The following is a 12,832-nucleotide window of genomic DNA, read 5'->3' as shown; positions in this document are numbered from 1 at the left end:
AAAGCATTTTATAAAGAAATCTTATAAGAAAACATATTTGAATATGATGTTTATCCAATGTAATAATAGGACTATATGAGTAGAGTATACTACATTTACATTTACATTTACGTCATTTAGCAGACTCTCTTATCCAGATCGACTTACAAATTGGAGTAGGCTAGAGGCTAGGCTGGAGTAGAGTAATACTTTATTGATCACAACTTGCGAAATTGTTTTATCACCTCTTGCTTCATCACTGATTACAAGGACAATACAAGGATAAATGTAACACATATAATAAAATTAACTCATATTAATATGTACTGTATTGGTCAGTTTGTGAGCAGCTAAGATCCCTCTGGCACTTGAGATGGGTAGATTCAACAGAGTCCCTGAAGAGGAAAGATGTGTGTATTGTGTGATCTTGGGTTAATAGAACGTGAAGCCCATTTTGTGTTTTATTGCCCTCTGTATGATGACTTGAGACATGTTCTGTTTGGTAAAATTGTTGATGCTCACTCAAGAGGTGTTCGACCACAGGATGAACACAGGCTGAAGTTTTTCACAAAGCGAGTTTTTGACATTGCACAATTTATTTTCCTGGGGTGGAGAAGGAGAAGTGTACTGTTTGTGTAGAGAGACAAGGTGAAAACTCTACTTTGTTATAATTGCTAATTATGCATTTAAGTGTTAAATGCATTTAATTTATTTAATGTAACATTTTTGTTTTGTGTTTTGTGCACACATACTTGACACTTGATATTGTGTCTTATACAGGCTGGGCACCGTGTTGCTGGTAGTTTCAAGTTTCATTGTCACATGCCCAAGTACAGTGAAATACTTAACTTGCAAGCCCTACCCAACAGTGCAGTATTCAATATCAAATAATATAACTAATAACAAAATATAAAAAGTTGTTTTTATTGTTATCATAAATATCTACATTGTTATTGTTGTGTAATTAAAGAAACACTTACTTAGGAATTACACATAACTAAGCAAAGTGGTTTCTGAAATTGGGGAACCAAATGCCATTAAGTGGTGAAATCTCACAACTAGCTTACCTAAGCAGCTCGCAAACAATCACATACTGTTTGTCTCCATTAGGAATGTCTGAGTACTTTGTCTGCTAAATTACCTTCAGTGAAAATGAGAAGGTCCAATAATCTGCGTTTTCATCAATCTTATCCAAAGGCTAACAATTAATTATATTCTTTCAAAAAATCATAATCTTAAACAAACAGAAACATAGCCAATGCACCACGTTTCGGCTAGATGCCTTTTCAAGAGCACAACCCCAAATAGAAAGACTGATGAAAGGAGTATTGTATTATTTCATGCCTTATCTAAAAGGTCTCGTGCAGCTGAGGTCAGAGGTAATGGGGGTTTCGGCAGCTGAGGTCAGGGGTGTTTCCGCTAGTTGTGGTCAGTGACTTTTGGGAACAGCACCAGTTTTGAAAGTGAAACTTCATTGACCAGAGCCATATGTTACGAACAGTTACCACTAAGGAGGGGAAAAGGAAACAAGTCATGGGTTTTACTATGTACACAATAAGAAAAAACATTCATCAGAGTATAAATATAGGTATGAAACCCCAGGAGGCTCATCACACTTCTTTCACACTTTGACTGGACATATGGACATTTTTTGGCAATTTGCTAATTTACTGAAATAGGGATGAGATAACTAAAATATTCACTGAGCTATTCCAATATTTCACAATTGAATACTATTGATCATAATCAAGAACACCAAGGAAATACTTTTATAGTTACGTCACATGATTGAATGTATGGTGGTCTGTATTAGTAAATAAACCACAGAATACTCACATTACATTTTGCCCTATGGCCATAAGGTTGATGTTTGTGAGTCAGACAATGTTAGTCTACCTAACTGAACTTCACAGGTAACCAAGTTACTGACAGCAGTGATATTTGTAAAAGTTTTTTTGAATATGGTCTAAATTGTGTTAAATCGTTAAGAATATTGTAACTGGAGACGGCATAAGACAGTCAATACTAATTCAGCCTCATGCCTCTTTTTCTACTGTAGCTACAAATCTAATTATGGAGACCAGGAGACATTTTCTAAACCAGTTAAAGTGCATTTAATGTTCAGTCACAAGGGTTAAAAGGTCATGTGGAAAACTGTCTGTCAATGACTGTTTGGGTGAAATAGAGCATAGAGCATCAAACTAATGATGCACCTGAAAAACCGTTAAAATGAGTTCCAACATTTGTTGAACATTGACATTGGCCATTCCATTAGGGATAGTATTTGCAGTGAGAGGCTGCCTCAGATTCACCCAGCGTCTATTGAGACAGGAAATGTAATTCCTTAATTGGAATCACTAGGTACATATTATAGCCAACCCTTGTTTGTGTAGTACAACAAAACTTGCTGTTCACTGACTATTGCTGCATCTTACGGAGCGTGCATTTCTTTTCGGTATTGAGGTAAACCAGTTTATACTTTTATAAATCATATTTTATGAGCTTATACACGTAGAAACAATCGCTGTAGGAATAACACAACTTTATAAACTTATGTGTAGCCTAATTACAGAGTGTAATTTCCAGAGCCATGTATCTGTGAGTGCTTGTGTTGTTGATCATAGTGGTATTTTATGTACCTAGAATGTGCATTGTTTTTCACATACGAAGCTGAGCCAGATGTGTATATTGGTCTGTCTTGAAATGCATGTTTTAAAGTTAGTCACGCTTGAATGAGTCATTCTTTAGTGAAGGGCAGCCTCCTTGCTTATACTGTTGAGAGGTGTGGGGACTTCAGGACATACCACTGACAATGTATGTAAACTTAAATTATTTACTCTATTTATTGTCTAAATCATTGCAATTGATCTTAGGCACTTTGATGACACAAAGTTGCCTTAGGCAGAGGGGATAATGTTTTTAATATAATAGCTGTGTTGTTATTTTACATGTATTTTAGGCATGCAAAATATAATAGCATTGGTTGTCAGTGGAGTTGTCACAATCACATTTGAGGAACTTACACATTGTAATCCTCTTTTTGGTTCTGTTGCCCTGAGATTTTGAACAGATCTCTTGAAGAGAGCTGCTATTACATTAAAAAGTTAATTGTACAAATTAATTTCAATAATACAAGAGAGAAAATTCAAAATAACCACATGTTCTCCCAAAAATGTATTCTGTGACATGATTTTGACATCTAATTAACTGGTTTTAATTAAGCTCTATTTTGACAAAAGTGACACAACTGTGTTAATATTTCATTTTATGGTAAATATGACAATTTGGTACTTAAATTCTACAGTTTAATGTATTTGTGATGCGTGATTTGAAGGAGTCAGGCGCAGCAGGGAAATCAAAGTATACAGAGTTTATTCCGTAATACAGCGTTAACCAGTCCAGTGCGCAAAACAGGCGCACTGGAACAAACAGGCACACAGGGGAAATACCCCGGCAATACAAAATACACTGAGCTCAACTGAGCTACTATCTCCTCACAATAAACAATCACCCACAAGGACAAGGGGGCAGAGGGAACACTTATACACGTACTAATGAGGGGATATGAACCAGGTGTGTGTAATAGACAAGACAAAACAAATGGAATTATGAGATATGGAGCGGCAGTGGCTAGAAGGCTGGTGACGACAAACGCCCAAGCCTGCCCGAACAAGGAGAGGAGGCAGCTTCGGAGGAAGTCGTGACAGTATTTCTGAACTTATACAGTACCAGTCAAAAGTTTGGATACACCTATTCATTCAAGGGTTTTTCTATGTTTTTACTATTTTCTACACTATAGAATAATAGTGAAGACATCAAAACTATAAATAACACATATGGAATCATGTAGTAACCAAAAAAGTGTTAAACAAATCCAAATATATTTTATATTTCAGATTCTTCCAATAGCCACCCTTTGCCTTGATGACAGCTTTGCACACTCTTGGCATTCTCTCAACCAGCTTCACCTGGAATGCTTTTCCACAGTCTTGAAGGAGTTCCCACATATGCTGAGCACTTGTTGGCTGCTTTTCCTTCACTCTGCGGTCCGACTCATCCCAAACCATCTCAATTGGGTTGAGGTCGGGGGATTGTGGAGGCCAGGTCATCTGATGCAGCACTCCATCACGCTCCTTCTTGGTAAAATAGCCCTTACACAGCCTGGAGGTGTGTTGGGTCATTGTCCTGTTGAAAAACAAATGATAGTCCCACTAAGCCCAAACCAGATAGGATGGCATATCGCTGCAGAATGCTGTGGTAGCCATGCTGGTTAAGTGTGCCTTGAATTCATAATAAATCACAGACAGTGTCACCAGAAAAGCACCCCCACACCATAACACCTCCTCCTCCATGCTTTAAGATGGGAACTACACATGCAAAGATTATCCGTTCACCCACACCGCGTCTCAGAAATACACGGCGGTTGGAACCAAAAATCTCAAATTTGGACTCCAGACCAAAGGACACATTTCCACCGGTCTAATGTCCATTGCTTGTGTTTCTTGCCCAAGCAGTTCTCTTCTTCTTATTGGTGTCCATTAGTAGTGATTTCTTTGCAGCAATTCGACCATGAAGGCCTGATTCACGCAGTCCCCTCTGAACAGTTGATGTTGAGATGTGTCTGTGACTTGAACTCTGTGAAGCATTTATTTGGGCTGCAATTTCTGAGGCTGGTAACTCTAATGAACTTATCCTCTGCAGCAGAGGTAACTATGGGTCTTCCATTCCTGTGGCGGTCCTCATGAGAGCCAGTTTCATCATATCGCTTGATGGTTTTTGTGACTGCACTTGAAGAATCTTTCAAAGTTCTTGAAATGTTCCATATTGACTGACCTTCATGTCTTAAAGTAATTATGGACTGTCGTTTCTCTTTACTTATTTGAGCTGTTCTTGATATAATATGGACTTGGTCTTTTACCAAATAGGTGTATCTTCTGTATACCCCCCTCCCTTGTCACAACACAACTGATTGGCTCAAACGCATTAAGAAGGAAAGAAATTCCACAAATTAACTTTTAAGAAGGCACACCTGTTAACTGAAATGCATTCCAGGTGACCTCATGAATCTGGTTGATGGAATGCCAAGAGTGTGCAAAGCTGTCATCAAGGCAAAGGGTGGCTATTTGAAGAATCTCAAATATAAAATATATTTTGATTTGTTTAACACTTTTTTGATTACTACATTATTCCATATGTGTTATTTCATAGTTTTGATGTCTTCACTATTATTCTACAATGTAGAAAATAGTAAAAATAAAGAAAAACCCTTGAATGAGTAGGTGTGTCCAAACTTTTGACTGGTAGTGTATATTACCTATGCGGTTTATGAAGGTGGTATTACATAAAACCTATCAATTGTAATTTAATTTAGTTATAGTCATTAGTAACTGCCTGGTAATCACAAGGTCAGAGGCATAGCTGAACTTGAATCTGGCCTTAGAAGAATGAAAAACAGGCAGCATTGTAAAGAGAGACTGACTAGGCAAATCAGCACAAATCTAATTACCCCAACATGGTCATGCAGCATGAGACATATTCCCATGACAACTGGCAATACAAACACCATGCTATTCTTATTATTAAGGGACGAGGGAGCAGCCACTCTCACACACAGTGTGATAAAGGAGAAGTCACAATGTATCTCAAAAGGATACATTGACCTCACAGGAGGTGTTGTATTACTGATGATCTGGCATACAAACTAAGGGTACTGTCCATTCACGTCAGCCAAATTAATCCATAAAGAGTCCTCTGTGTGTCTAATGAGCTCTTCTCCTAGATTACATGAATAGCCTGATTGAATTACAGTCTTTGTAATCATACAGGTTAATACAGTATGTTACATTTTTGCATTCTATGGTTGAGAGGGAATATCGGGGCAAATTACCTGAGTGTCTTTACAGTAACACAATTGATTGTGCATCCTCGCTCTCTCATTGCATTAGGTTCCCCCTATCGACAGGACAGGATGGCACTTCTCAATTACCCTATTCCAGAGCTGGATGTCACCTTACAAGAGGCAGGCCGTGTGCTCCAGCTCACCCTGAGCCCTGAGCTCTATCCTCAATACAAAAGCACCCTTAGCCAACAGAGGGAGGTCCTGCAGGAGGCCCAAAAGTGCTTGGCGGCTACCGCCTCTGGCCTAGAGAACTGGGTGACAGAGCAATTCAAGAGCCGGCTGCTCTCATGTTCCGACCCCCTGCCCACCACGACAGCCATCCCCGCTGTCCTGCCCCCCTCCAGAGCCAAGGAGTGTGTCCAACTGGAGAGGGCTGCCGCTCTGCTCTGGGCTGTGGCCAAGATGTATAGTGAGCCTTCGCTGGTAGAGGGCGAGGGGCCAACTGAGCGCACACAGCAATCAGAGGTGTTTGCTGCCAGCCGCATTCCTGGGAAGACCCAAGATGAGATTAAAGTAAGCTTTGGGAAATAAATAGAGTACTTTGACTCAGTGTTTTGAGGTGTTTTCATACACCATCTCTGATGATAATGATAAGAGTTCATCATACTCCCTTGTCTTATTTTAATCTAATGTGATTATCTCCTACTTCTTAATGTGCTATTTGTATTACAGGTATACCCAGACTGCCTCCATGCCATCGTCATCTGTGCTAGAGGGGTATTTTCAGTCAACATACTGCAGCGTCCCAGCCCAGGAGGGCCTATGTCCCCTCTACCGTTCCCTGACATCTACAGCCAAGTGGCTCATGTGATGAGCCAACATAGAGCTGCCAAGAACAACGAGCCCTCTGCCATCTGCGGCCTCTCTGCCCTGCAGCGGCAAGCCTGGAGTGCCGTGAGGGAGGAGATCCTGAGAGCAGGAGGGGCAGCGGCCGCCTCACTGGGGTTGATGGAGAGTGCTGTGGTGGCTCTCTCCCTGGAAGACTGCAATCCACCAGCTGATCTGGCAGACACCCTCAACGCTGTCAGATTGGGAGGAGGAGATGGGCCCTGTCTGAGATACTATGACAAGGTACAGTATGGGATGTTTGTGGTACTATAATTGTGGATGACAACTACTACAAAACAGTACAGTACAGTGGTGCTGTAGTGAATCAACTGGATTCATCGGGTTACTGGATGAGAATATGGTCTTAAATTATACATCTCATTAAAACCTGGAACATGAATTTCTGTGTTGACAAAAATATACCCTAGATAATTGAGTTAAATCAGTTTTCAATATTGAATCAAATTGTAAGTGGATCATTACTGCACATCAGACATACGTAATTGCACCCAACAAACTTCAGTTTATTAACTCACTGACACAAGACTTGAAAACTTAGGTTCCTCTTTAGGTCAACATCACAAGCAAACATCACAAGTATCACAAGTAAATTAAAAACTATTTTTCTATACTTTTTCTACAGGTGGTGAACCTGGTGGTATTCAAAGACAGCACAGCTGGGATGGTGTTCGAGCACAGTGCACTGGATGGAATGGTGGCTGGGTTAGTGGCTGAGACTGTGTGGTATCTCTCTGAGTCTCTTAATGTAGACCTAGTCCAGGCCAACACAGGAAGAAATGGGTCAGCCTATCTTAACAAGGCTGATTCCTCCTCCCCAAGCCCCCTAGCATTCCCACTACAGGGTATAACTAAAACAGATCCCCCAAAGTCCTCCACTAAAGCAATTCATCCTATCATCACATTTGAGGTTCCCTCTTACCCAGATGTCTTTGCTACCCTCCGGGGTCACAGGGGCCTGTACGATGCCTGGATAAACTTTTCCTTGCAGCTCTCCCTGAGGCAGACTCTTGGGGAATCTGCTGCCAGCCACATTCTTGTAACCCCTACCCATATGCGTCACTACAAGCATGGCCGCTGTGATCCGACATACTCCCTCACCATGCAATCCTGTCAGCTCATCGGTGCTTTGGCATCCTGCATCGGACCAGACAACAACCCTCGATACACGAACGAACTGCTCCGTCTGTTCCATGTGGCTTTCCTGGAGCACAAGAACCTGATCAAAGCCACTAAAAGTGGACATGGTGTGGGCCCTCACCTAGCAGCCCTACGCTGGTCCATGTCTCCAGACAACCCTCTCAAGAAGTTTCTTGACCCCTTTGGGTGCCCCTCCGTTTACCTTACTGGCAAGGATTTGATGGAGGGAGTGGAGCTTGCTGTAGGGAATGTGTACGCTAAAGACCAACTGGCTGTAACCTACCTGGGGAGGAGAGACCGGGTCCGTATGGTGCTCAATGGGAAAGGCACCTTTGCCACAGTGTTGGAGAAGCTTCAAGAAAGCCTGAAAGTAAATCTGAAGCTGGTGATGCTTCTCGCTGTCAGATATGCCGTCGCCGGACAAATGGGAGCCATGGAGTGTCTGCTGCAAGAAGGACAAGCAGGAAGAAGGAATGGATCCGCCCAAGGGGAAATTCACAAAAGCATCAGTCCAGCAGGCCAAAAACAAGGCAAGACAATGTCCAAGTCAACACTTCCCTCTGACTCTGCCTCCAACATGAGTCCAGACTTCACTCTGGTGATCCATGGTGGAGCTGGGGAGGAGATGATGCTGAATACAAAGGTGGTAGGTGTCATTGAATTTGCTCTCCAGACAGCCCTGACCCTCGGAGCACAAGTGCTACAACAAGGAGGCAGTAGTCTTGACGCAGTGCAGCGGAGTGTGCAAGCTCTTGAGGACTGCTTTCTGTTCAACGCCGGGAAGGGATCTGTTTTCAACAAAGATGGGAAAAATGAAATGGAGGCGACCATAGTAGATGGAAATGGGATGAACTCTGGATCGGTGGCTTGTTTGCAGAGTGTGAAGAACCCAGTGAAAGCAGCAAGACAGGTCATGGAGAAGAGTGCACACTCACTCTTAGTAGGGGAAGGTGCAGAAGAGTTTTTGCAAGGCTTAGAAGAGAGTGAGAAGCCTATGAGGGCGGAGTACTTCCAAACTGATGTCCGTCGCAGAGAACTGATAGCAAAACTCAGTGCTGGCAACGCCTCCAAGAACAACCATCCACAGACAGTGGGAGCTGTTGCTTTGGATCGATGGTGTAGGTTAGCTGCTGCAACGTCCACAGGTGGGTTGGTGGGAAAATGGAAGGGTCGAGTTGGGGACACAGCAGTAGTGGGAGCAGGTATATTTGCTGATGACAAGCTTGCAGTAACCTGCTCTGGCGATGGAGATGTGTTTCTAAGGCACACAGTTGCACAAAAAGTGGCCAGTCTCTACCATCATAAAGGCTACAGCCTTAGGGCGGCGTGTCGAGAAGTCATGTCTGAGAACTTGAAGGGCAGCTGTGCTGGAATCATTGCTGTAGATGCCAAAGGCGATGCTGTTGTTGAAACCAATGCTGGGGTGTTGTTTGTAGCATCCATGGTTGGTGGCATTGCACGTGTCGAAGTCCTGAGACCCATGAAGAGTTATTCCAATGTGATCTGGGAGACTGACGAACTGGTTGCTCAGCTACACTCCAACCCTTGGACACCAGGTGCCACCATCCTTACCCGAAAGACTCTGAGTGGGCCAAGCAGCATCTTTCAGCTGGCTGTGCCAGATTTCTTAGCACTGTTGCAAGGAGCACGGGCTGTTGCAAACCTGCTATGCGAACGACTGGGGGTACAGCGTTGCGCCCTAGTATTTAACCCACATCCCAAGCAGCCGGCCCATATTCGAGTGCTACCACTTCATGGCCTGGAACCCAACTGGCGCCCCCATCTGGCCGGGGAGGAGGACTTTCAGCCCTATGATCCAGGTTACTGCAGCTCAAAGAGTGGCCCGCGCTGGGAAGATGCAGATCTGGACCAGGTTCAGGCCAAGATTCGGGACAGGCTGCCAACGCCTAACGCACCATCGTGCTATGACTTCTTAGGAGATCCTTCCCACAATGGACTGTTCTGCCGTATCGTTCGTGGGGAGGAGCAACAGTGGCGGGTGTGGGAGGACAGTGATCATGTGGCTTTCCTCACTCCCTACCCTAACACACCTGGACTCACAGTTCTAGTGCCACGTAAACCACTGTCCAGCAACATTTTCAGTCTGGAAGAGACTGATTACACATCACTGATCCTGGCCACTCGTAAGGTAGCTGGACTGCTGGAGGAAGGAATGCATGCTCGAGGTGTTGCACTCATCTTTGAGGGCTTTGAGATTGATTATGCCCATGTCAAGCTGATCCCTCTGGTTCCTCCACGTGGTGACAAGCCTGTTGAGGTGTTCCCAGAGTACTTCCAAAGATACCCCGGCTACGTCTCATCTGCCGATGGCCCTCCCGCCAGCCCTGAATCTCTAAAGGAGATCCACACCAAAATCACACTTTGCAGGCCTCCTCGTTCCTGGGAGGACCCACAGAGCCACTCCACGTTAGCCATCAAGAGCCAGTGGTACCGCAATCTCTTTCAAATTCAAAATACCCTCTTCCACAGCACTGTGGAGTACTTCAACAACACCTGTCAGTACGCGTACGCCCTGACTCCTCTCACCACTGACACAATCTCCTCTCCGATGGGCCTGGGATCAGACTCAGAGCCCGTTTACGTCAACATGCTGGGGCAGAATGTGTACTTGGCCGACTCCATGCAATTTGTGCTGGAGTATTTCTTGCGATTCCAAGAGAACTTGCCGGGGACATACTATGTATCGCCAAGTTTCCGGGGAGAAGATCCAGATGCCACGCATCTTAACCAGTTCTACCATGTTGAGTGTGAGCTCCTAGGCGACATGGATACTGCCATGCACATAGCTGAGGAATACTTGGCTCATCTCACCAATGCAATGCGGAAGAAACACTCCAACATCATCCTGAACTCCGCTGGGACCCTTTCACATGTCCAGGACTTACTGAAGAAGTTGGAGGGAGGAACCCCTCTCCCAAGAGTCACTCTGGACAAGGCCATCCCTATGATGCCCTCACCAGACTGCTTGGAGTGGGTACAGGACGGCCAGCCCCAGTTTGGCAGGAAGTTAACCCGCAAAGGAGAACGGGTCTTGATTGAGAAGTACGGAGGCGCTGTTTGGCTGACAGAGATGGACCACCTGGGAGTGCCTTTCTACCAAGCATATGTGGAGGGCTCGGGCAGACGCAAGGCAAAAGCATCGGACCTCCTCTTGGGATTGGGGGAGACTCTGGGTCTTGGGGAGCGTCACTCCAACCCCGAGATGGTGCAAGAAGCCCTCAGACATCACGCTGTGCCAGAGGAATCCTACAAGTGGTACATCAACATGCGGCAGGTCATTCCTCTCCTCACCAGTGGGTGGGGCATGGGCACAGAGCGCTACTTGTGTTGGCTGCTTCAGCATAATGACGTCAGAGACATACATATTATACCCCGTATGAAGGCCAGGAAATACATGCCTTGAAATACTCTAACCCATTAGTTACCCAAAGACTGATGAAAAAGTTCCCCTAACTGTCAGCTCTTTCATAAGGGATGCACAAAAAGCGAGACATCCTATTTATACAACTCTGGAAGTATACTATAGGCCTAACATTAGGAACAAGAGATCAGTTGCAGTTATGAGAGAGCAGTGACTGTGTGTTGAAAAGGTGCTGATTGAGTAGATGAGGGGCAACAAATAGGGGAGGCATATCCTATAAATGATACCTTTGTATATTTTCATATATAGACCAGCCAATTGAACCAAATCATATTTTTTTTCCAAAGCAAGATTTTGTTACTTGTAGAAACATCGGTCTGTCTGTAATTCTTGAAAGTATCTGTCTGTAAATCCTTCTATGTAAAACCGTTAATCATTCTCTATCCTTAATACATAATATTTGGTTAAATGAGGAATAACTTGGTACAACTCACACAATAGTTTTTAACATTTCACACAAAATAATTACTGTTCACAGGCATCTCAACTGTCTAAACAAGCGAGAGAAGATATTTGCTAACATAACACATTGGTCAAGGTGGACACTTCTCTGCCCTATTTAAGAAAATTGATGTTTTGAGTATGATTATAAAAACACTTACTTACTTTGGTGTGAATTTTCAAATATTGATTATTATTAAGAGGTGAATTATTGTGTTTGTTTTGTATGTATGATCCTTTTAATTGTTTCCTATATTACCAAGGCATTAATAAACGCTGTCTTCGTCAGCCATCAAACAATGTAAATCTCTTATTACCATTCAAATTAAATTGTTGCTGTGTCATATTCCATATTACTTGCCTTTTCTTACTTATAGAATGCTTTGAGTAGGGCATAGAATTAGAATAGAATAGAAAAACAGCAGTAGAAATGTTTTGTAACAAGCGGAACTCCCAAAACAACAATCTCCTAAATCTCTTCCATCACCAAGAGTCTCTCTGAGGGAAAATACTTTTGCCTGAAAATGCACAAGATCATAAGCGAAGCAACAACTTCACAACAACACATAACACTTCGTGACACCCGAGAAACACAAAGAGAGTAGTCTTGCACTTTTGACAGACTGTGTGCAGGTCTGTAGATTTTATGAACTTAAACACTGAGATAACATTTAAGTTAATTGATCATCAAAGGGTCAGCTGAGGTAAAGGCCTCGGAAATCAGCAAATCACTAAATTCCTCAAGTTGTCAAATAGCCTAGAATTGAACAAATAGAGGCAGGCCAGGGATCAGGTTTGTCATTTCTTTCAATTGCCCAGACGATGAGCTACGCACAAGCCAGGCATTGAGCATGTAATCAGAGCCCCATGACAAAGCACACGTTCCCACAGCTGAGGCCATCTCCCACAGGACAGGCACCACAACATCGCCCCTCTGCAGAGTTTGACCCAGGCAGGATTCAGATGGGCACAAGGAAACACACAGAGAGAACAGGGCACAGTGTTATCCATCTCTCACATGGGTATATCGGAAGATGGCATGATCATTCTCCATTGCACATATCCATTGCTCAACACATTCCAGG

The 12,832-nt window shown here is 43.4% G+C and overlaps 2 protein-coding genes across 2 annotated transcripts; both read left to right on the top strand.

Annotated features, from left to right (window-relative positions):
• Positions 1-2,395: 2,395 nt before the first annotated feature.
• LOC121551724 lies at positions 2,396-6,979 on the top strand. The gene is made up of 3 exons (XM_041864465.1): positions 2,396-2,442; positions 5,925-6,391; positions 6,551-6,979. Exons 2-3 carry the CDS (start codon positions 5,948-5,950, stop codon positions 6,977-6,979), a joined length of 873 nt encoding a protein of 290 aa, XP_041720399.1. The 5' UTR covers positions 2,396-2,442; positions 5,925-5,947.
• A 381-nt stretch (positions 6,980-7,360) lies between these two features.
• LOC121551405 lies at positions 7,361-12,075 on the top strand. Its single transcript, XM_041864043.2, has one exon. The coding sequence runs from the start codon at positions 7,389-7,391 to the stop codon at positions 11,286-11,288; it is 3,900 nt and encodes a 1,299-aa protein (XP_041719977.1). The 5' UTR covers positions 7,361-7,388; the 3' UTR covers positions 11,289-12,075.
• The last annotated feature ends 757 nt before the right edge of the window (positions 12,076-12,832 follow it).

The sequence above is a fragment of the Coregonus clupeaformis genome, chromosome 35 (genome assembly GCF_020615455.1).
Source record: "Coregonus clupeaformis isolate EN_2021a chromosome 35, ASM2061545v1, whole genome shotgun sequence".
NCBI classification, from domain to species: Eukaryota; Metazoa; Chordata; class Actinopteri; order Salmoniformes; family Salmonidae; genus Coregonus; species Coregonus clupeaformis.
The sequence above is the reverse complement of the archived record's forward strand: the minus strand, read 5'-3'. Positions and strand labels throughout refer to the sequence as shown.

Excerpts from the sequence above, each read along its gene's own strand:
- LOC121551724 (XM_041864465.1), top strand. The coding sequence starts at position 5,948 with ATGGCACTTCTCAATTACCCTATTCCAGAGCTGGATGTCACCTTACAA. Across the intron at positions 6,392-6,550 it reads AGACCCAAGATGAGATTAAA|GTATACCCAGACTGCCTCCA; the intron begins GTAAGCTTTGGG and ends TTTGTATTACAG.
- LOC121551405 (XM_041864043.2), top strand. The coding sequence starts at position 7,389 with ATGGTGTTCGAGCACAGTGCACTGGATGGAATGGTGGCTGGGTTAGTG.